This window comes from Acyrthosiphon pisum, chromosome A1 (genome assembly GCF_005508785.2).
Source record: "Acyrthosiphon pisum isolate AL4f chromosome A1, pea_aphid_22Mar2018_4r6ur, whole genome shotgun sequence".
NCBI classification, from domain to species: Eukaryota; Metazoa; Arthropoda; class Insecta; order Hemiptera; family Aphididae; genus Acyrthosiphon; species Acyrthosiphon pisum.
In genome coordinates, this window is record NC_042494.1 from 10145842 (window position 1) to 10172324 (window position 26483).

The 26483-nt window shown below is 31.3% G+C and overlaps 1 protein-coding gene across 7 annotated transcripts in view; it reads right to left on the reverse strand.

Annotated features, from left to right (window-relative positions):
* Positions 1 to 350: 350 nt before the first annotated feature.
* Positions 351 to 26483, reverse strand: part of LOC100162660 (inverted formin-2) — a 52188-nt gene continuing 26055 nt past the window's right edge. For 3 of the 7 annotated variants that reach the window (XM_016805336.2, XM_029486607.1, XM_016805337.2), the window contains 13 exons: positions 9195 to 9391; positions 7541 to 7659; positions 7281 to 7440; positions 6530 to 6684; positions 5965 to 6044; positions 4852 to 5786; positions 4464 to 4762; positions 4278 to 4394; positions 4024 to 4164; positions 2558 to 2739; positions 2260 to 2372; positions 1580 to 1755; positions 351 to 1186 (listed from right to left, as the gene is read on the reverse strand). In XM_016805336.2, the coding sequence (XP_016660825.1) occupies positions 971 to 1186; positions 1580 to 1755; positions 2260 to 2372; positions 2558 to 2739; positions 4024 to 4164; positions 4278 to 4394; positions 4464 to 4762; positions 4852 to 5786; positions 5965 to 6044; positions 6530 to 6684; positions 7281 to 7440; positions 7541 to 7659; positions 9195 to 9391 (2890 nt within the window). In that variant the 3' untranslated portion in view covers positions 351 to 970. Of the gene's footprint in view, positions 1187 to 1579; positions 1756 to 2259; positions 2373 to 2557; positions 2740 to 4023; positions 4165 to 4277; positions 4395 to 4463; positions 4763 to 4851; positions 5787 to 5964; positions 6045 to 6529; positions 6685 to 7280; positions 7441 to 7540; positions 7660 to 9194; positions 9392 to 24704; positions 25252 to 26483 lie in introns of those variants that run through there. The other 4 variants (XM_016805338.2, XM_008185971.3, XM_003245248.4 and 1 more) reach the window with 4 other exon arrangements.

Genomic DNA, 26483 nt, shown 5'->3' on the forward strand with positions numbered 1-26483 from the left:
ATTTATATTCTAATATAATTGTGTATCCATTTAAAATGCAGTACTCAAATGGTTACTGTTTTCAATAAGTTTTTTGTATTTTTAATTGTGTAAAGTACTTTATATATATTATACTAAAACACGAATAATAATTTGTTTTTGTAACAAAAAAAAGTTTGTAACTGTAAAAATAAACCATCTCTCCAAATTATTTTATTTTTTACATAGAAATCCAAAAAAGTATGAACGTTTTCGTGTAATATCTTTACACAAAGCTTCATCAACTGTATAATCTATGGACATAAAATTCTTATTCGAGTTAAAAACTCATACATTTTGATTAACTCTATTTAATATAAGTTATAAGTTTATCCAGAAGTTAAGTGAGTAATATTTAACTCAAAAACCAGACATTATCAAAAAAATAAAATCATTTGAACTCATATAATGGCACGATAAAATCCATAACTTATATAATAAACATTTTAGTTTCTAGTAGATTAAGCTTAAAATCTACATAACCATCAATATACAGTATTTTAGTTGTTTCCATAATCCTCGATAAGAGTATAAAAAAATAAAAACAAAGATACATCGAAAACGTTATTATAAATGTATAAATAAGGTGTTGATTATAATACTAAATTATCGTATAAAAAAAAAAAACAAAGAGTGGTAAGAATAGTATATGAATTAAAGTCAAAAAAAAAAACAATAATCCATAAGAAAAAAAAATGTAAAGAAATTAAATAAATATAAAATAACTGCAAGACGAAAATTACAACTATATAATGTTTCTATGATAATATTTGCTAAGATTGACACTTTTGAATAGTTTTTGGTAGAAAGTCTTATGATGCAGTATCATTGTATTTATAATAGTTGTACCTAATCAACTTTCTGGAATTATTTATAATATATTTTATAACATAAATGGTGTGGAATATGCACTTGCTGCACTCTAAAACATTCCAATATTTGGTATGACGTATTAGATGTGCTTTTCACCTTCAGATTTTACGCTTCTTAAATTAAACGATCCTCTTCTAATATCTCGCAACACCAAATCCACTATGCATACTTCTTCGTCTTTGGGTACCATAGATCCTCGGGCGCGCCTTTTAACATTCGGGACGTCCTTCTCCTTTTCCAATTTAGCGGCGAGTATTTTATTCTTTTCCTCTTGTATCCTCCGGTTTGTATTTTCCTGTAGAAAACAAAAAAAAAAAATTGTTTTTAGCAAAGTTGGTAAGTACACAGGTAGGTATTCAAAAATTGTCCATACATTTTGAAACCTCATTGAATTGTAATTATTAATTAATTTCATAAAGTATCAACTGTAATTTGTTAAGTGGCTAACATTTTATTCAATTGTTTGCATAAAAAAGCATTTTGTTGAGCTGTGAGAGATGACTAAAATAATGACCCAAACTATAAAGTCCGTCACAAGTTACTACATACTATATTCTACATTTCTACAGTATAGTCTTCTGAAGGACTATTGTTCGTTCACACTGTGTTTTATCGAATACGCGATAAGCTACCTAACTAATTACCTAAGTGATTTCGAACATTACATATTATTTAAAGATGACCTTACCTTAGCAACCGAGTCGATTCGCTCGAAGAAATTTCCTAACAAAGCAAAGCATTCTTCGATTTTAAATTTGTTAACGTCCTCGCCGAAATGAACGGCTACTCTTTGAATTACTTCCGTTGCACTCTTATACTCCTTGTTTAAAGTTTCGATATCGACAACGGCTTGCTTCATAAAATCTAAACAGTTTAAAAACATTTAATTTATTTTATACAGATAAACATACTACTCTGTTCTTCAAGAACAATGAAAATGTGATTGCGCACAAATCAAAACGCGTCGTACCCAAAGTGGACTGACCTCTCCATTATTCGGGTTGCAGCGTATGCGCAAAGTATACTCAGTACTAACTAGATTCTCTCAGTGAACGAAGTATATACATATGTCTACTTCAGGTAAATAAAACCGTTTAGATTATATAACATTATTTTTATTACTTTTTTTTTTTTTACTCTATATTTAAGTTTATATATAATTGAATAATGAAGACTTAAAAGTCCGAAATTCAGGGTCGCGTTTCGATGTATCACAAGATGCATAGTACGTTTGTCGATATTTAGATCCAATATTCGTAGTGCGACAGTTTATATGTTATTCAATTTATCTAGTTATGCGATTTTCCCGGCATTTTGTAAAAATATGAAATTCAGTTAAGTCACAATTTACACAACTACTGTACTTGCCTGAGAATTGAGAGCATATCTGTTTTTTCGTTTGTTTCGACAACTCTAAATGCAACTTTCTGATCTGTTTCGTTTTGATGTTGATTTCGTCTTCCAGCGACAAAAACGATATCCTATAATATTGGAACCAAAACAGAAACAAATAAATAAACCAAGACCAGGTTTGCGCATCGCACTTCAATATTGTGCACAGTTCACCGTCGTCGTGTACGTATTAATTATACATTTATAATTAATAATGTACGTACGAAAATTAAAGATGAAACTATCATATTGTTGTGGTTGTTATTATTATTACCTGGAGAGATTCCTGAGCGCCGCAGTGTACTTGGTGAAACTCAGTATGTCGTCCATATTGTTCGTCTGCGCCACTTCGACGACGAAATGGAGGAAAGTAACTCTAGGTTTGTTGGCTCTGGTGTCGAGCAATTTAGGCAACGTGTCCAATGTGAATCCGCTCGCGTTGCCAGCATAGCTTCCCTGCAAAAAATTACTTCGTCAACAGGTGAAAAACTACAAAAACACGAGTGCGCGCTAATGCTGGCGATTAAAGAGCATTTTATTCCGATGAAAATGTAATCGAATATTCATCGGTTATTTTAATTTAATAAAAATATTATTATTTTATTAGAAAAATATTTTTAATATTTTTTATTGTTAGGTACTTACAGTTATGTTTAAAAAATTAATTAAATGATTATTGTTGAAAACAATACAAGAAATGAACAGTAAAAAAAATGCATTGGAACACATAATATACGTTCAATTAATTATCTAGATACAATTTTGACCAATACTAAATACAGAAATATGTACCTAACATGAACTTGAAAAAATTAAGTAGTTAAAATTATCAAACTACATAATATATAAATATAGTTAAACCAAATAAATAATAACTAATGAGATAACAGGTACTCCACAATAATTATATTTTTATAATGTAAGAGCAACAAAATATGCAAGAAAAAAACTAAATCAAATATTTTTAAGTGAATACTTTTTTTTGACAATTAGGTATAATATCTTTAATTAAAGTTTATATAGTACTCTTTTCGAAATTTCGTTTGACTTAGTATGTTCATATCGGGGTTAATATTTAAAAGAATTTGTAAAATATATAAGTAATGTTGTGGGTAGTTGTATCATCAGATAAATTGTTACTATTTCATAAGTAAAAGTATCTTTTTATAATCTATTTGTAAATAAGTTACAAAATATTTTATAAAAATCTGATTAAAATTCATGAGTGTGTATATTGTAATTAAGAATTCGTATGAGTCAAAAAACCTATATGACTTTATGTATGAATATTATAAAATGCACGCCTAGACATTTTAATAGATCAAATTAAATAACAACAAACACAATTATTTAGAACAAAGTTTTAAACTAAATTAAGTATTTATGACAAGATGTGAAAATAAGGAAATACATTAGGTAGTATTGCATATTCCTAAAGATAAAAATATTTCTATCTTTTTTTCTTTAAAAAAGTCTAATATTAGAATTTAATAATAAATGAGTACTAAATAATAGTTTTAAATAAATATTATAAAGTATAACAGTTTTCCCATACTCAAAATAATTATAATTATAATTTTTTTTTAACCCATGGAAACTTATGATATTATTGTATTACTATAATTTGGTTTCACACATAGTTAATTTATTTTTATTTTGAGTTTTCTTGTCATTGGTGTTAATACTTGGATGATTTATTTTTTACGTTTTTAATTTAAATTTAACAAATATGATTCTTACGGCATTTAAATAGTTGCCGATAAACAACACAAGCGACAAGAATTGCTTAAACGGCTGATTAGTTATCAGGTCATTGCACATTTCTTTGATGCTGTCCAGTTGACTGTGTATTTCCGATACTATGACAGGTAGTTCTTCTTTCTAACAAAAAAAAAATAAAATATAGATTTTCAGTAATTTATTGTATTCAGTATAGTATAATAATGTTAATATTGTGCACGAGTCATCGTGGAACACTCAAAACTGCAACGTACTTCGATCATGAGTTTTATTCTCAACTGGTAGTTGGATATGCTGTTGAGTTGTAGACAAAACAGCTCGGCCGATCCGATGATAGTCTGGTTGGCGTCTTTTTTCTTTATCAATTTTATCTACGAATTCAATACGGTAAAAAACTAGTGATACCACGCCACCACAATCGACCGGAACACCGAACTTACCTCTTCGTCTGTAGGCAAAACCCTTTGAAGGCCTTTTAGTTTTTCAAGAGGAATTGTCGTCCCATTTTGGAGCGCTTCTAAAATTTCATGTGAACCGGATTTAAACTGTTTCAGCATTATGTTGATCGCTAAGCTCCGATTATTGTCTAATATATTCACGACGTTCGCTTTGGAAATACCGTTTGGCGACAAAACTGCCGGTGAAGATTTTGCTCTGGGTTTTTGGCAAAAAAGTTCGTCAATTTTCCTGAAGTTTATATTTAAGTTAGGAGGGTCTGCTGACGACCAAACGGAATTATCTGAAAACACAAAACAAAACTATTACAATTTAAACGAGCAATTAAATATATGAAAGTAGCTCGTTTTAATATAATTGTTCCAACTTTACCTAAATATTGGTTGTTGACCTTGGTCCAGTTCAAAGTCTTCATTTTGGTTTTCGGTAATGAGTAGTATTTAATATTGTTATTCGTTCTTCTTGTAGGTACTGTCCGATGACCATCAGTAATATTCGCAATAGTTGTACCAAGTCCCATCAATTCCATTGACGATGACAATGTTGATAATGATTGAGTAGCTTTCTCCGGTACCAAAAGTAGCTCTGGAGACTTCAATCCTGGGAAGGGAGGAGGTGGCGGAGGTACCATTTCAGGCAACAGAGGTGGCGGTGGTGCCATTCCGGGCAAAGGAGGTGGCGGAGGTGCCATGAATGGTAAAGGCGGTGGCGGTGGTGGTGGTGGTAGTGATGATATTCCTGTCGATGGAAGTGGTGGTGGTAGTGGAATTTTGGGTGATGAAGATGGTGGTGGAGGTGGAGGCGGTGGTGGCGGAATTCCTCCTGTAATTGGAAGTGGGGGAGGAGGTGGTATTACTGAGCTTTTACACGATGATTCCAGCGATTTACAAGCATCATTTTTTACACCGTTAACGTCCAATAAATTTGGACGGTTATTATTCAGCTCGGGATTACTGTCAACCACAGTAAGTCCAATACCATCACAATAACACGCACGGTCTGTCTGAGTAAATATAGAACATTTAATAGGGCTTTTAATATGGCGCCGGTTCGAATTAGTGTGTTCGTCTAATTTGCTGACGACTGGAAGCGCGGGCAGTGACGGTCTTTTAAGTTTAATAGTGGTTCGCTTATCTTTTGGTATATTTAAGCTACAGCGTCGGGCATTCGGAGATAAACCTTTAATAAGTCTTTTCTCGTCAGTTTGAGACCCCGTAGAATGTGTTTTTGAAGTTTTCCTGTATATATCCAATATGGCTCGTGGATCATTACAGATGATTTCGTTGATTAAATTCCAAATGTCATTACTGGAAAATAATTACGATTTGTTTAATTAATGTACTGTCGTGCCTAACTATTTTGTTTATCGACTTTTCCGAAAAATGTAAATAGGTACAACAATAATTAACTATTAAAAATTAATACAAAGCATTAATAAGTCGTAAAACTATAAATATTTGAAATAATATGTTTTTAAATATTTACATTTTTGTATCACTGTAATCCATTTCAGACATTTGCAGTAAAATGTTTTGCAAATACGAGTCGTATAACGTGTTTGATATCTATTGAATGAATAAACAATTAATCAATCGAAACAAAAAAGTAACATCATAACCAGTTATTAAATATTATAAAGATTATAATACGTCCATTATTTAAAATTGATATTTATTTTTCCATTGAATTTGTCAATAGTTAAAAATATTATTAAGACAATTTGTTCCTGTTCATAAATAAATACAAATTAAATATGAAAAAAATTGTTAGCAGTGAAATTCATTCATTGTCCATGATTAATATTGTTTTAAACTTAATTTGTAGGTATATTTTATTTACTCGTATCAACTATAGGTGTTTACAAATTCAATAAAATTAATAATTAATTATAAATTATATAGGTGCAATTATTATTTTTATACAATTTGAATTTAAGATATATCTACGGTTTATAAGCTTTATTCATCGGTCAATCAGATGTGATTTGCCCAATGTATATAATATATATGTAATATAATCTAGGCGATGAGCAAACAGACTGTAATTTTACCTTAGACCGTAACTCGTTAAGTAGCTGTTGGTGAGATTTCTGAGGCGATTGATTTTCGTCGGCCAACTGATGCTCTTCGAACACGGTGATTTGTATTTGTAATGCGTCATCTTCGTAACCCTCCATGTTATCGATAGCCGTCCGTAGTCCAAGAGCTGTAATACACATATTTGAACAATATTGGTATATGATAGTATAATATATTGTGTCATAATATGACTAGAGGACCGAACACAAAACCATTGTGAAGTATTCGAGAAAAATATCGATTAAAATGAAATCAATAATTCCGATTTTTGAGTGTGTAATATATGCGTCGAATTAAGTACACCTCTACTGTAGACCTGCTCTTAGTTATAGGTACTTAAATATTATGCTTTGGACCGATTTTGTTTTTATTTACTGCCCATTTATCGAAACTCATTCGTGAATAATTATTATTAGGTGTACATGCATTTGTTATGATTTATATTATATTACGATGATTTTAAATATTGCAATATTTAGATTTGAAAGTTTGTTTTCAATATTTCTTTTTAAAACTTATTTCGTAGGTAGTAGGTACATATTACGTATTTCAGTGTTCAGAAAATAAAAAGCATATTTTCTATATAACACCTGTTAGTAGGTACGTAAAGTTAATTTCAAAAGTATATTCTCCTACACGCCGCGGCGCGTTAGTAAAAGACAATATCCAATAATATATAATATTGTTCATTATATAATAATAATATTATAATATTATACGCACCAATCAGCTCGTTCCTGACGCACGTTCTCCTCCTCGGATTCTGTTCGACGAGTATCAGACAGTTGACGAAAGCCAACAGAGTCGTCTGATAAGCGAACGTGTCCGCCAGCTGAAGTTCCATCACCACGATTTCGTAATCATGTCGCAATTCTTGTTTCATCTATATTAAACAGCGAATAAATAACCGTACGTGTCCAAAACGCCATAGCCCACGGGCACAATAATATAGTAATGCACCTAATTATTATCATAAACCTTACCTTGATGTGTGACAAGACGGACTTTACGAAAATCATCCCGTCCGAGGAGAACACGCACAACGCGCACAGCAGTTCGTATACTTGAAGCTTTACGGTTGTATTATTGCATACGAGTACTGCTAAAAATTAAAATATAATATCGCGTCATTATTCGTCCATTAACTGCAATGCTGTGGTGAATATGGTTTTTAATTTTGGGCGAACGCGCTAATAACGACATATATAATATTATAGTATATATAAACAATATGTAGGCAGTCCATTATCGTGTAAATTATAACTAATTCGAACCATCACTTGTTGAAAACGAATTTTACTCGATCGCGATATAAACGTCACTCGTTGCGAATTCATGCATCCGTGTCATTCGAGTACCTAAACTCGACAATGTATAACATAATCGTCTCATTTAGATTGACCATACAATGATAAAATAATATCATTAAATTATGGCAAACAAATATATTCGTACACGGGACAAAGGTCGTTCCAGCACCCAAGAACAGACTCGTATAATTAGTATGCACGCGTCATTATACTACGTGTAAATATGAAACTCACTCGAAAATATAACTGTCATAATATATTATATTGATAATAAAAAATTAAAATGTCTTATCATCCATAATAATGTACTCTATATACCGTCGCTGTATACAATAATATTGCGCGTGTTAATAAATTAAGCGTTTAGTAGGACTTATAAAATAAAATGAAATATACAACTAAAATAACGGTGAAATATAGTTAGTTTATGATATCATTGCGACAGGCTCACTTGTAGAGAGTAACCGAAATAGACTGAAAATATTTAGGGGACGGAGAGTTTTAAATCGAGTAATAAAAAAAAAAAACGGAGATCAAAGTTTCCTAAAATGCAGCAGCGTTTAAGATCGCTGGATGCTGGCTTGAAAAATTATACTTAGCAGAGTACTTTGTAAATTATTATAAGAGAGCTGAAATAAAAAAAATAATGTGAAACTGAGTCCACGCCTAATAAAACATGTTTGTTTAAAAATTACGTGAAAAAATAATATTATCGTCTTACAGGTTGCCAATTATATTCACATGTATGTACTCCTCTACACGCTTTCCTGTTTTCTATTCTTTAAAACGTACGTTAAACCTAACTTGCAGGCCATCACATAAGTACAACGGGAACCATACTAAATCAACTTTTAAAATATGTACATAAATCAATAAGTTGGATATAAATTTTTTTTTTAACACGAAAACAAAAATTTAATCTTTTTTTATTATTAAGATTAATCGAATAATATTATAAATTTTAATAATTGCTGATCCCTATATTATAATATAATATATTAATTATAATAGGTATACCAAAAAGACAAAATTTGTCAAAACAGACTTATTATTCCTGTTTGATATCATGCTCAAATGGTTATAATTTGGTTTTTGCATTTGCTTCAACTCAGAATCATATTTCTTTTGGAGTTAATCTATGTATATAATACTATGTTTCCATATTATCATTATGCACGTATTTTAAAAGTTTAAAAACAATACCGATTTCGTTAAAATATATAATATTCAAACAGATCACAAAAAGTAAATAATCATATGTTGTACAGAAAGTATTAATGTCAATGTCGTATAAAAAAATTTAAAGTGAACAGCTGTGAAGACGAACCCGATGCCAAGTATGACGAATATTCCAGATGAGTGGATATGTATTTCAATCCGGTCCTGGACCTGACGACAGCACGCAGGCATTCGACGCATTGCAACTGGTCCATCGTGTCCGCGAGAGATTTTCCGCCCGTCGTGCCTAAGCTGCTCAACAGCGTGCCCAGGCCGTCTCTCTGCAGGAACTCTTCGATCCATTTCCTGTGACGCGAAGAAAACAAACCGCAACCGATTAATTTATTGGCGTACACGATATATTATGGTAATGTGTTGAGCGTTATTATCATATATAATATATAATGCAGTGATGGATAAACGCCGACGAGACGGAGAATCTCATAAGAGATTATGTGGCGGGTCGTGGGTATACGGGGGTTGAGATCTACCTGTGACCTACAATTTGTTTCTAAACCATAACATGAGTATAGAGACTAAATCTGCAGGGTGGGGGTCGGGGTTTTGAGTATGGCGAATAAATTATAATATTGCCCCCTCTAGATTTTTATCCAGTTACGCCACTGATTCTATACGTAATTCGGTTTACGATTAAAAATAAAAAGTGGTACTGCTGCTAACCTAAAATTCTTCGTACGGGCGATTTATATTATAATATTATTATTAAAATGTTTATGAATATTCAATATTGCGTATATATTTGGATTACGCCCTTTCAAAAATGTCTGTAATCGCCTAAAACCAAATAAATACAATATTATACAAGCAAGAAGTCTTGTTCTTTTAATATATCATAAATATTACAGTTTCATTGACGAAAATATAACATGTAAATTGGGATGGGCTGCAGTTAGTCCACGTCCATCACCATAGCTCACCCTCTGTATAAACACTTAACTCTATAATACGCAATACACATTTAATACAAAACCTATCTGCAGTGACTTATGCGTCTGTATATAGTCATAACGATAATAATTAGGGGATAGTTCTATTAGATAGGGCCGATAGGGGTTATTTATCCAACTCCACTACTATAAGCTGAATGACGGCAGAGTCGCTACTTTTCTTTTACACGTCATCTGATATTTATCATGCGGGTTGAGTGCTGACAGATTCATAATAGACATTTTTTTTTTCGGTAAAACAAATATTATTCCGTGCGTGAGTATTAATTTCTACATGGCGTTAAATTTATAGATTTATCATGATAATATTATACATTATTATAATATGACGTGGGTTACAATAATCCAACGGAGGAACAATACAGTTTAACATTAATATGACCGCTCAAAAACAACGACATTTCTAATGAATTGTTTTTTAAAGAAATATAAATGTATTCTGAACGAGATACAACCTAGAGATCACAGCATAGGTACAATTCATACGACTATGTAAACATTATACACTATAATAATGATATGTTATAATATTAATATGATATATTACGGTCAAAGTAGATTTGTATTTATTATACGCGTGTTTTACATAAATTATACACGAGATGTCCCATGGGGTTAGAACGGACATCATTTAATTTAGTATACTCGAAGTCGTCATCATATTTTTAAAGAGTTTAAATAATAATTATACACGGTAAACAATTTATCTACCGAAACCATAGCATAATATAGACAGCTAAAAATAGCATTAAATTTCGTATAAATTTAAATAATATGTATGTTTGTATACGAAATTCGTTAAAAATAATGACATGCGTGATGTGTTTACGTGTAGGTAAACAGATTACACAACCGGGAACGATTTGACATAGAATACTACATTATGACGTTATCCAACCGTTATGTTACCATGGTATGTACCTGCCACCGGCTAACTTCAATCTGTGCATACATTAGTCATATAATAATATTACATACATATAAGTATAATATTATATATAGTATAACATTATTGTGCCAAACAAATTATCATATACATGGCGTAGGTAATTTTTATGTTGTAACAGACTTACTGTTGACCAAATGATAAGGAATTCAGTGATATTCGAGTGTGTATTATTATTATAATATTATGCACCTAATATTATAATAATAATATTGTACGTCTTCAAAATAACCTTGATGGTCCACTATCAAAATATATTATCGTCTGATATGGAGCGATATCATACGAAAGAATTCGTACGAGATAATTAAATTGAATATGTAATCTATAAATTCGGATGTACACCACCATAGTGTGTATTCGATGCCGGAATATTAAATTCCATAACATATATAAACAATTTGACGTGTATTATTATTGTTATGTTACATAAATGGTCTCGACAACAGTCATAGTCCACATGCACATTTTCTGGGGTCGTTAATGACAATAATAATAATAATAATAATTATTGTTATTTTTTTATTAGCATACGCATTCGAGGCCTTAAACAAAATACGTATACGTGATATAAATACATAGTATAATAATACGCGTGTAGACATAATTTTCGATTTTCTCACCAACGACAAGCTAATAAATATTTTTTTTTTGTTACCGCGCATATTTGTTTGGTTTTAATTCTATTTCATCGTTTTATAGCCTCCGAATTGTTGACTTAAATAATCGTCTAATCCGTTTGACAAATGTAATAACAATATAATAAAACACAATAATATGCATGAGAAAAATACAATATACATAAACGAACGACAGATAATTTTCGGAAAAAAAAATGAATATTGTTGTGAAAAAAATCGACTGCACAATCCAAAAGCATTCATTGAGAGCCCATCGGCGAATTCAATGAAAACTGAGTTGACAATATTTTAATCGTATTGTGTATGATATTATTGTTATAAAAAATTTTTGTGACAATAGTGCATTCTTACGTTAATTCTCAGGAAGACGCATAATAATATCATAACGCCCGGCGGCGGCGTGTACGATTACAACGTTTGGTGCGTGTTGTATTTAAGCGAGTTTAAAACAAACACCCTGGCGAATTTTCCATGTCGACAAAAAAAAACGAAACGATTCCGGCAATGCTTATAATATTACACCGTGATAATAATTACGATGTAACTACGGCGATAGTGCAATATTATACAGAGCGTGTTACTGGGTTCTCCAGTATTGAATCACACGTTATTGATTATTATAGTGCAAGCGGAATCGAAAACCTAAACCTATTTTGCGTTTTGAGAATGCGAGACTTTTAGATGCACCCGCTTTCGGGATTCGGGCCACCAGCCCGTAATGTGTTGGATTTAATCAAGGCTGGGCATTAACGAGTTAATTTCCCCAAGAGACATAACATAAAATCACGCCGTGAGACATTCAATTGGATAATTAAATAATATTTGTTTGGTCTCCGACACAACAACTGTTATACCACGCACTACGACGCAGTAATCAAAATAATATTATATTGTCAACATTGGCCAACCATCGTCGAGGCGTCGACGTTTAGCACGTTCAAAAGTGTATTCATATTAGTGATTTACCAATACAAAATATACCTATTAAACTCCTATATGTTTTTCGCGTGCAGATTGCAGTTATAAATTTGTGCATTATTATAGTCAAATTGAAAATTATATGTTTATTAAATACATAATGGCATTAATGTGTGCGCTATGGTCAAGCATAGTCCGGTGTCACTATACCTATATATATATATAGCTCCTGGATGGGTGACCACCCGGGTGTTCAGTGAAAAATTCTCGCCCCACATACGTGTTTCTAAAACCAACAATAGGTCATAAGCCCCCTACAAAATGCTAATGGCCATAGTTACCGATGCTTCATAGTTCAATAAAAAAAAATATATTAATAAATAATTATATAGTAATATAATTTAAACTTATTTTATATATGAACGGGTAGTAGTTGACTAATGATATAATAATTACAAGATTAGATTTAACTTTTAATTTTTTAAACAATTCTCTAAATCCCTAGTCTTTATTTTATATTCGATTTGCAGTTTTAAATTTTCAAGTGTATTTTGTTTATACTTGTGAATTTTTTTGTTTGTTTGTTTTTTTTTTTTGTGGGTGTATTACCAACTGTTCCCAGCGTTTAGCTCTCTTGACTCATTGAATTATTTTGATTTCGCAGGCATTAATTTCGAGATGCATTCTATTATCTTTATAACTATTTATTTGATATTATTTGTTCTCATGGTTAAAAAACCACATTTAAAATACTCATCATAATATTAATAACAGTATAAATATACAATATACATAATATATTGTTTCTTTTAGAAAATAATCATGAAGCTATATAACTTGAATTTTTTTACATTTTTCATTTTGAATCAATATCGTAGGTATATTAATTTTTTTTATTACATTTTGTTTTTGATTACGATACCAACAAAAATAATTATAAAACTGTATATATTTTAAACGGTAAATCAATTATTTTTAACAATAATTAGAATAAGAATAAGCGAACCACACAATATTATATTTCCAAATCGGGATTGTCTCTAAAAATCACTCGACGCCCTCGAATAACAGCATTATGGCACAGTGTCCAGTCGATAAAATAATAACAACAATAATATTTGGCCGCTCACCGCTTTCGGGCAGTTCCTCATAAATCGGGTTTTGTTTTTAACACCGCGCGGCTATAATTATATAGGTACACCGTTTACGTCACGTCTTATTTTATTATTATTATTATTATTATTATTATGTATGATACCAATTTCATCTTCATTCCTGCGCACGGTATAATAATAATAATATAAGCACGTGGTCGTTCCTAGAATAATCCCCGGCCGGCAATAAATATAGCTCATCCGAGAGCCGTCACTTCTAAAATTCCAGTCTAGTTTCAATTACATAATCACCGCGGGGATAATGCGTATGCCACCTCCACACCCGCCTCGTGTGGGTACATCAGCTATTTTGTACGTTACTATAATAGTAATAGGCAATAGCGCTGGAATCAAACGGCACGCAATATCCCCAATAATAATATAGTGTAATGGCCGTCCCCAGTATAGCGTTTGAAGTTCACGAACGTGTTTTTAATCTTTGTATTATTGTAATATTCGTTTTGCTCGTCATCGTAATCTTACTATAATAATATTATTATGTTATTAGCCATTACCGAAAGCGTTTTATGTTAATGACATTCCGTAAACGTAATTCGACGGTGTTACGACGACAAAACTGTCACAGACCTTTTTAAATACAATGTTTATATTGTACCCATCAATGGCATCATCGTCTTTATTTCCCTCGCTCTTCGGCATCTCTCTCTCTCTCTCTCTCTCTCTCTCTCTCTCCATCGCATCATATTATTATATTGTCATATTGTATTTTGTACAAATACTATACCTATTAAAAGTTTACACACACGAAATAATCGTCTGGTTCGCAACTGCGGTGACTTTGACAAACCAATTGTATTTCAATTTAATTCAATTCGCTAAGCCCTGCTCTGTCGCTCGACGAATTTTCTGAACGGATATTTTCAATTTCTGATCGCCACCGCTCCTCGCCGTCTTATTTGTTCCAATTGAGACGACACACACAAATCATAATATAAATTAACAAACAATTACTATTTTATCTTGTCACGGACTAACAAAGACCATGACATATGATGTATAGGTTATATATACTACTACAGTTGTTTAACTGTTGCCGAGCGCACGCATATAACTGCATAAGGGATATTTATTGGTCTAGGTGTCTAGGTTCTGCAGTTTGATTGTTGTGTACGTAGAATACGTACCTAAATAAAGTATTAAAATAATATGATGGGAAATAAGATCCGAGAACACATGAATCCGATTTGTTGTAAATTATAATTTTCAAACAATTACAAATATTACAAAATATGAATATTGATTTAGTCTTATTATTAATCCATCTCTTCAACTGTAAACACTTTCAGTAACAGTCGTAGGTACCTATAAAATCTTCTATTTAATTTATTATATGAAAATAAGTATGGATGCAAAACGACGTCTGTTCATGTCTAATCATGTTATCATTTGCTTAGAGTCAAAAAAGTGGTATATTGTCTGAACTTTAGAATGCGAATATGTAAAAACCGCAGATTTAACCCAGGAAAATTTTTTCCAAATGTCACCTTTGAAAAATATTATGATAATATTATGGCCAATAATAGTAGAAGTCCATATATCGCATAATCTAATAATGATACTAATAATGATATTGTACAAATCGGTGACAGGAACCTTCAATTTCTTACGGTTCCGGTACTTAATTATTTTTATTACGGGGTTCTGGTTCCAGTTCAGGTTTTTTTAAATTTTATTTAAGGGTTCTGGTTCCGGTTCCAGATTTTATAGCTCTAAAAAAAGTAATCATAGTTTATCAAAAAACTTCTACATTTCTGATAGCTAATAAATTGAGCACAGGCTATGGAAGTAAACACAAAATTGTTTTATTTAAACATAAGGGTTCCGGTTATTTGAAAATATTAAAATTCAGTTCCGGTTTCCAATATTTTAATGGTTCTTGGGTTCCAGAACAAGTTTTTATCGGTTCGATTACCTACCCCAGTGCAGTATTATACAATATTCTTAAATGTCATAAAACAGAAATATTAAAACGACAGAACGTTAACAGTATATATATATATATAATAAATATTATATACACGAGCAACATAATACTATTATTGTGATGCACTTTGAATTACTGGAAAGTAAAACATGCAATAAAAAGTAATTATTGTTTTGATATTAAATATTAATAAATAAACATTTTTTTTTAGTTCGTTGCATACCTACTAATCTTCACAAGACATAATAACTATAAATTCTAATGTTTATAACATTACAAGTAGGAATTTGGACATTTGGTGCATAAACCGTGGTTTTCGTCATGCAGGCACGTGGCACTAAGTTGAAACATTCGAAAACCATAATAATATATAGAGTATCTAAATACTAAGTGAATAATGTTCACACCCCAAGAAAAAAAACCAGCGTTTTGAAATCGTACTATCACAAGCTGAAGTTTGAAAAAAAATACTTAAGGTTCAAACCAATTTTAAAGAAACCGTTGCACTATTAAAATATGTAAATAACATGATATTATAATAATTTTTATCGTTCTCCAAAAAATTGAATAGAATTTTGATCGAATCAATTCGGTTTTATATTATATTATTACTATACAATTATATGATACTCGAATTATGTTTAAATATGTATCATAATATACAACTACAACTCTGTTGTCTGCAAGTGAATCGTAGGACGATTCGCGAAATAATGGCGTTATAGCGTCGCGGCAATTTCGCGTCGAATGAATTTTTAAATTATTATTAAAATATTTGAAAATACTGACGCGCATTTTTTTTCGTCGTCTCTCACTGCGACCGCTACCCCTCATAACCATGATGGAAAATATCGAAGAAAAAAAAACCGCGAAAATATAATATTGTTATATAGGTCATTTTACGCACCGTGTAAAACGGGATACTTGCGCGTAACATCATAGGTATTATTATTATTATAATATCATTATAATTCAGTAACGAAAATACACATCGGCCAATTGAAAACGAGCGGAAACCGAACGAATTCCTGACCGAAGCCAAGTATGCGACCGGCGCACAGATGGTACAGCCCTCGGTCGCGGACGACACACGCACGACAGCAAATCGGACAGTGCGAGAGTGTGTGTTTGTGCGTAAACTTAATAATTTCATCTGACCGGGCGGCGGAATACCAGTTATATATTATTATTATTATTACTTTAGTATTAATGCTACTCGTGCGCATATCAATGCCCATATAGTTGCCCACGCACCGATATAATATTATAATGATAATAATAATATGATACATTGATACTATACTATTGTACATACTTTACGCGCCTATGTCGTACACGTGTGTAGACAATAATTATTATTATTCGTGACGATAATAATAATAATATTATATTATATTTTATATAATTATAAACGATAAACACACGCGCGCATAGGTGAGTTTATAAATATATATTCGCCTATATATTGTAATACCGTCGTGTAACATGCCGATGAAGAGATAGCGAGAGGGGGTGAAGGGGGGAGACACGGAGAGAGGGAGAGAGAGAGAGAGAGAGGGATAGAGGGAGCGAGAGAGCTGCGCTACGCCACCACCGCCGCTGGAGAGGAATTCTGGGAAAAAGAGTCCCGGCAGTTGTCGCGCGTATGAAAATTATGGAACAAAATTAGAAACGTCGCCGGCACCGAATATTTTGGCTTGTTAGGACGACGGACGCACTAAAAATAGTGTTCCAGGTTCACCGTGCTATGTGGCGCTCGCATCACTGCTTTTAACTACGTGTGTTCACCTGCAGATAGTTATAAATGTGTGTATGTACATAGTGAAACCTCTACAATAATATGTACAGACGTAAGTGTGTGTGTGTGTAAGTTCTATTATTCCCAAAATTAAAACTATGACCGTACGCACACCATGGAGATGGTTTTACAGGAGGGGCTCGCACACAGATGCGCATTGGTCGAAGTGATCCAAATTGAATGCGAAGGGATGTCAACACCATACATAATTGTATACCATGTGTGTAGTATATGTGTCCCTCCTATTCGATTTTAGTAAAACACATTTATGGGTGTTTATTTTTTGTTTACCATACAAACAAGATAATCGTATGGTTACATATGGTTTGTAGTATTGTTTTCATGAAGAAATACGTAATATTATTATTAAAAATTAAAATTACAAGTTTTTGGAATGGGTTGTGTTATTTTGGAAAATAAGATGAGGGGTAAAATAATATGTAATATAAAATCTAATGCAATGACATCCCGTCCATACGTCAACCACTGGGCGTTAGAAAAAATATCTTATAAGATAACAATTTATCGTAGGATTATGTCTATAATATGATATAATATTAAAGCGTTTCGCAAAATTTTATAATAATATAATATTATGCTAATAATTAAGATAGATATAAACAGATATACTCGTAGAGACGACCGTGAAGAGTATTTTTTCTCAACCACTGTGCGCTTTCAGCCTAATAGTTTTTTTCTGAAAATATTCGTATTTTTAAAAATCAAACTTTTGGATTTAATATTTTGGAGCTGAGTATTTTTGTCGATGATTTTTATGTTTAAAATATCGATAAATTTATCAAGCAATATAATAGGTGGTACACATTTAAGAGGATTTGAAGCAGTGATTTTCTGTCTTTATCTAACAAACGTGGAACATAGGAAATATGAACGTGTACCTATTATTATTCCAACGTACCGATTGATCTAGTGAAGCGATAAGAATTCTAAAAACAGATTTGAATTTTTCGTCAAGTCTACTAGAGATCGACTTTCCCAGATTTTTTATTTTTTAATTTAATTTTCACCAAAAAAATCAAATATTTGATTTACTTTTTTTATTACAAATTTTTGTAAGATTTAGGAGGATAAAATCTAAATTGTGGGAAAATCGATCTCAAGTAGACATGACGATAAATTCAAATCTGTTTTTAGAATTCTTTTCGCTTCACTTGTTCAAAATTCCTATGTTCGACGTGTGTTAGACAAAGACAGAAGATCACTGCTTTCAATCCCCTTAAAGCTTACAGCTCATCATAGGGATTTTAAATTTAAAGTTTATATAAATGATCCCTCACAACGCACTTGTATGTCATAACTATTTACTGTATAATAATATATCTGAAATACATTCACAAACATTATTGAACTGTTGCAGTTTTTTATACATATTGCATACGTGATTAGTGAAAACTATTCTATTCGAGAATACGAGGCTTTGAAAAAAGGATTGCCGAAATAATACTATCGTTGTGATGGAAATTAATAAATAGTTCAGAAATCAACTAATATTATGGAATATGTTATAGTACATGATATTATTTAATTTCTAACAAAATCAAGAGTCGTCCGAATTAATTATACTTAACTCTGAAAAAAAACACCCTGTCACTAAAAACAATCTACCTAACCAATATTGCACTGTTAACGTGCTACGGTATGATATTTAGGTACTTATATTGTGTATAATATGTTCGATGAGTGGAAAAAAAAGAACGATATACCTATACGTATGTTATTAATTATTATTTTTTATAGTATAAAACGTATACACTGCGTAAATATATAATAACATTCGCTGCGCATCTATGTAGCTAGCCCGCCGTCGTCGTAATAATAATATTACATTATACGAGTATTGTTCGACACTGTCGCGTAGTTTATAGGTACCTCTCGCTGTATACCTGCAAATTGAAGGAATTGAAAAAAATCGTATTTTTCCGAGGCTTTTTAGCTCTATATTATAATATTGTAATACACAAGACCGCAGACTTATTGTCATACAATATCACCCTCGGGCTCGAACGCGCACCTATCCTAGTCCAAAACGCGTACGCGTTTACCGTTATCGACGCAGGTACAAGGTTTGAGTAGGTATAGGTAAGTAGTAAGGCGGGTAGATATCGTGGATCATGGTGCACCGTGTATACCCGTAGAACATAGTACGCACGCCGCTAAAAAACAACACAACACAACGATCGCGTCGCGGATGATAACCTCCGGAGACGAATCTGTTGTCGTCGCGGTCGTCGTGACGTCATATATATATATATATATATATATATATATATATATATACAACATAATATACGCGTATTCCGATGATAACAATATATATATATATGTGTATACCTATATATTTCACGCGGGGACAATGACTATATTATAATATGTACTACACGGGCGTGTAATTATAATATGATTGTAGACAGCTCCTACCTACCGCAGAAAAAATGTCGATCCGCTCCGGGGTGAAAACAACAATATAATCGAGTTATTATAATATCACATTATTATACTGCTGTGTTGTCGATATTATATTATTATTATTATTATTATTATTATTATTATTATTATTATTATTATTATATAGGTACTGCTGTGGTTGTTGTCGCGGATCGGGTCGTTTCCTGAACCACAGAGCGTTACTCCGGAGGACTTTCGGGCGCAGATCTATTATACAGGTATTATAGGAGGAGGAACCTATACGCGTCATATACCTGCGTTATGGTAAGTATAACACGGAAAAAGTATAATAATAATATAATATAATATGTGGCACAGTTTGGCCGACTTTTCAAACCGGCCCGGAGTGACGATACGGAGTGGTCCATTTAACCGGCTAGTGTCTACATTACTCATTCACTAAGTAGATAAGTAGATTATCGCGTTTAAAATATAGAATCTAAAGTGTACGCGAGTACGGCGGACCGTAAACTGTTGCGGGTTGGTGTACTCTGCCATATTTCTCCACTCACGACTAAACTTTACGAATGTTGTTATTTATTAACAAATAAATAAATATTTATTCGGTACCTATTCGATATTTTACACATCAAAAGTTTCATAAAAGGATTATTCTTCTGAGGGCGTTGAATATTAAAAATTCATATAGGTATTATCACTTATCATTAAAACGAAATTAAAAAAAACCTAAGCTATCACGATGCGGCTTAGTAAAAAAATAGATAAGTTCATAAATATGAAGCTTTTGTGTAAATACTTCAAACCTATTCGTAATCGTATGAAGGTATACTATAAACATATTTCGACACCTACAAAAGTTGACTCGAAAAATGAGTTTGACCATGCAAATTGATCATTCTGTATATTATATATACTATGCCTACACATCGAACTGGACAGTCGCCGCGTCGAACCCCCAGCGCCATACCGGTGCGATTTTCGTTTTAAATATTTGGGTACAACAGCAACAACAAGTACCTCTATATATATATTATATTATATACACAATAATATAATAAAATATAATAATGGTAACAATAATAATATGATGACGATAGTTATATTATTATCCTCGCGCCCGTGAATACGGTTTTTGTTCCGTCGGACGCGGGTGCCCCTTTGTGTTACGGTTTGTGGGTCATAAATCCCGGGATAGTTACACATATAATATTACTATTATGTGTATACATACAATATATACAAAGCGTTCGCATGTGCGTCTGCCCTCACGACTTCCGGCCACTCCTGTGCGCACTACGTCAATATAAGGCTGTTTTTCCGATGCGTATATGTATATATTATTGTATACGACGACGTTCGGGCAGGCGCCCGTTCGGCAGCCGATCGGCTCGAGAGGTTTGAATAAAAAAAAAATAAAACTAATGTACCAATATATTATTATTATTATTATGATAATATGTCGTTAACGAAATCCAAAGCGTTACATACGGTAGCCAACGCGATATAATAATATATAGTACACCTACCTACATAATATCAAATACGCGCGAGTGTGTGCTGTGGGGAAACGCCTAGACTGCGATTAATTAGGATTTATTTGCGCCGAAGACTTAAACACTGCACGCGCGCGCATATTATTATATTGCACCTTTTGCATGTTAAAATCGTAGTAAATTACTCGTAAAAAGAATTTGAATAACTAGATTTCTCAAGAAATATTCCCAGAGTTCATCGACCATCACTTTCTATTATGCACCTAAACTCATCAGTCATCGATAAAACATATTATATGATAATAATAAAAATGCGATGATAATAAAAATTACGAAAATACAACGACCCGAATTATTATTATTATTATATAGTCATACAAAACGCCATTGGTCAAACATACCATTTTATATATTTTACGTATAGATATTTAGTGCTTTCAGAAACGCGACGGTATTAAAATGTGTATTATATTATTATGTCAAATACCGCATTGCACTTAGGTTGCAGTATACACGTGACTTTCTATACAGAATTTAGTCGACGTTCTCATTAAGGAGCACCCATACCCCCCGATTAACCCACCTCATTTGTGCGGTATAAATATTTAAGTTACTTTTACAACGAAGTATTTTTTTTTTTTATCTCCGCGTGCATAGTAGTTGTTTACTGCATAATTTATAACCTACCTACATATTATTATCGAAATCAGTCCAAATACAATATATGCATAATTTATGTTCAATGTAATTTTTTCTGAAAACCATATTGCACTGTTTCAACACGTTTTAAATGAGATAGCGAGACTTTAACTCTCTGTTGTCGAGAGTTGTAACTAGTACCTAAATTATATTATTTGTTTCTTCACAGCATGTTTTCATTTTTCACCGTGGTAATTATTGCCTACACCCAAGTCTAACCGGCAATGCTCGCCTAAAAATGTTTATTTTACCATATTCACATTCCAAGTAATCGCACATTATTTGACCAGCATTTTGCCCTTCACATAAAAATATTAACACATTATTACGCATTTATACAATCATTCGAGCGCCACCCAAACAATTATTCACCGTATAATAATATGATCTAAACTTTTATTTTTTTTTAAACCTTAATGTTATTTTCATATAAGCTGAAATACATTTTAACGTTATAAAAGAAAACAATTAAGTAAAATACAGTTTTTTTTTATTTGGGCATGTCAGCATTATTTATTTGGCGGACAAAATTAGGTAATATAATATGAACATGTGTAAATGTGTACACGGTAATCATTTTTTATATGAGGTACAAATTATTTCCGATCAAAGACTGCGGTGATTTATCATCACGGGTAAAACAAGAATATTTGAGGGACGGGTTGCCAGTCAAAAATGAGTGGTAAAAAATGAAAACAATTAGCTTTCAAGGGATACAAATACTTATATGCTATAGGTATACTGACGTCGTACTGTTCTATACAAAAATACAATGCGTACGTTTTTTTAAAAATATATAATGCATATACCATAAAGGTATAGGTACCTACTGCTATTGTCATCTACTGAAACTAATCTATTTATTTTTTACCAACATATCATTAAAATATGATAATTTGTCTATCACTGTTAAATCTGAGTCCTGTATGTATTACGGTGCATGATAGGTTACTGCAATTAATATATTATGTGGTTATATTATAGGTATACCTAGCGATATTTATAACCGTTTTTAATGATAATTTATCTTTTTGCTTATCTCGTGGTTAATATGTTAACTAAACTGTATTCACGGGGACAAAAATATAATATAAGAAATTAATAACGCGCCAGGCAACTATAGTAGGTAGTTAATAGTTATAGTAGGTAATTATTAGTATGTAATTAATTTTTATTTCCATAATTCCTAAACCTTATATCATTTTTACTGTATTGCTAGAATATACAATAATATTACATGACTGCCACGATTTTAAACCCACCAAATAGGTTAGGTACATCCTAATAAAATATAATCAGACCTTAACAAATTCGTTACGTATTACACGAATAATGTGTAATAATATTATATTATTAACTATCTGCAATATCTATAGTGGCTTAATAATTAATACATTATATATGTGCATAGAGCGGAGTAGGTATAACCACCTGTAATCTGATTTTTCGTTTGACTACAATATATTACTTTTTTTAATTGTTTACAGAATTCTTTTAGAACAACGCGCTCGCGTCATTGTCCTGAATTTATTATTATTATGACACTATCGTCGTGCTAATAGAACAAGGGCTCGAGCAAGATATTATAATGGTGAAATTAATGCATTAATGATGAGGATGAAGTAGAAATTAATTACGCGTTGTATGATAATAATAATGCACTAGGCAGGCATCGCGGGAAGACCACAAAATGTATATACATAAACAATAATTTAGTAAATAGTATAATAACAATGACATTGAAGTGGACAATTTTTGTGTCGTAGTTTTTAATAATTCAGATACAGATAATGGTTTTAAAAAATGTTTAAGAAAATATGTAAAATTAATATATTACTACCAACTGTCGTGCATTGTTTGTAAATTATGTCATTGAACATTTTTCTATTCTAAGTTTTCCATAAAATAACAAAAAAATATTGTACAAAAATGTAAATTATGCCTATTATATAGTATTAAAAATCGTATAAAATATGTCAAATTGCTAACAGTCGATTGCATTTGGTGACTGTAAAAATGTAAAATTCTATATCAAAATTATTTATAATAATATTTCGTGTTAGAAATAATCGGTCAACTATGATTTATAAAAACGATGTGAGATTTTAACTCAAGAACTACGATAAAAATTGTACTAAAATTGAACCCGTTACATCATAATATTATTATTACATTAAATTTTTAAAAAAATGTGAACCACCTCCCCCCAAATTTGAAAACGCGAAGTAGTGCCATTCATTCGCGTCACCACATTTTTCTATTGTACATCACATTTGCTTATTGTAAATATGAATAGAGATAGTACATTTTATATTTTGATAAAAATATTGTTCAATTATTATTGTTGATGACGCTATCGTTTAAAGTACCCTACGTTTGATAGTATAAGCTTACACGAAATCGTTTGGTTTGGGAAATCTCATAATATGACAATATAGAATTATATTTTGCAATAATAATATGACACCTCACAATATTATTTAAGTTCAAAATGATTTTGTACATTAATCCATTACAATGTAATTTGTCTGCGTACACGCTACGGATGCTATATGCACGCTATGCACGCTTTTATGACCTACCCAACTATCTATCCATCTATTTGTCTATCTAATATATGATTATATTACTTGTCTTGCCATTTTTGCAGCTTGCAATTTTCCATGTTCGGTTCAATCATTTTCCCGGTGTGAATCACACGACATGTTTTATCGAATTCAAATTCAATCGAATGATAATAAAAATCATCGAGAGGCGGAATGTTATTATCGACCAAATGCGGTTTTCGAAAAAAAAAAAATGAAATAATATGTAATACAATAAGTTATTATGCTAATAAAGTATTTTTAATAAAAATTAAAACGTACACACACCGAAATAAAATATAGTTTTATGGTTAACAATAATTATTTTACTAAAAGGCCAATATAATAATACAATATATTAAATCAATTAAACGCGTGTATATAATAATATTAAAATTGTGCGGAGCGCGCGGAAGACTTGTCTACGCAAGGCACACGACGATTTTAAAACTCGTTCACACACATGGTTCGGTTTGTGTACATCAGCCAAGATTGACTCCCACCCCTTCCTAACAGTTATAGTACGATTGTTGGTTTTAGTCAGCGTTAAATTATCTTAGAACAAATGTTTATACGTTTTTTATTATTATTATTATTATTATTATTGAGGTATATACATCATACATTATATAATATAATAATAGTATGTTATTAGATCAAATAATATAATAATTATTGTACAAAAGTACTATGGGGTTTCGTTATTTACGCATTGCTCGGTTTTTTTTTTTAATGACTTTGTAATTTTTTTTTTCTAATATATGTTTCGAGATGCAGATGGAATTCTTAAAAATTATAAATAATTTCGTGTTTGGATTCATTTGAACTTAGCAGTATTTCAAAATAAATTATATTTTAAAATGGCGAGGTACATTTTAAACACGATTATAACAGCAAATTAAAATACCTAAGACGCATATTAAATTCTTAAATATTGATTTTTTTTTTTGTTTATAAAATCTGAGACAAAACAAATGTATGTTTTATAGTATTTGTTTTAACTTTACCAAAACTATTAAAATAAGTATATAACATTAGTAACAATAGTAAAAAAAATTAAGGTTCACTACTACAATTAAATTGACTATAATGGCGAACATTCTTTAACGAAATTCCTTTTGTGAGAAGAATAAAATAATAATAATCGATCTCAGTCTTTATGAAAAATGTGCTTACATTATGATTTATTAAAATGCGTACTCGTAAATTACTAATATAATATAATATTATATTATACTATCATAGTATTAATCGCGTTTATCATCAGTGATTCTGAGGTTCTAAAATGTCACGTCAAGTGTATATAGACACTTCAGCGTTCAAATGATTTTAATAAATACATTTAATAGGTAATACAAAAATGTATCGTGTAACGTAGTTATATTATTTACAGAATGAATAATAGTAGGTATATTATAATAATAAAATGTACGTCTGTAATAATTGTTTATTTGATTTAAGTTAAATTTAAACTTTACATAATAATACTGTTAATACTATAAATACCCTGAATATATAATAAATATGCCGCTATCGTGATAATTAAATAATTGATAACAACGCCAATAAAATATTTTGCGTATATGGACTATGGCTATCGACTTATATCAATATATATATACAGTCGACGTGTTTTTCCTAATCAAATACAATTCTGATAATTCCGTAGGAAATTAAAATATAGTGTGTGCATAATTAAATATGCTGTAATATAATATGACTAATAGCACGTTAATAGCGTGTATAGGTAATAATGCTTAAAAGGTACAGAGTAGCAGAGAGTATAATGCAATTATAGAACTCCACAACAATTATAATTATTAT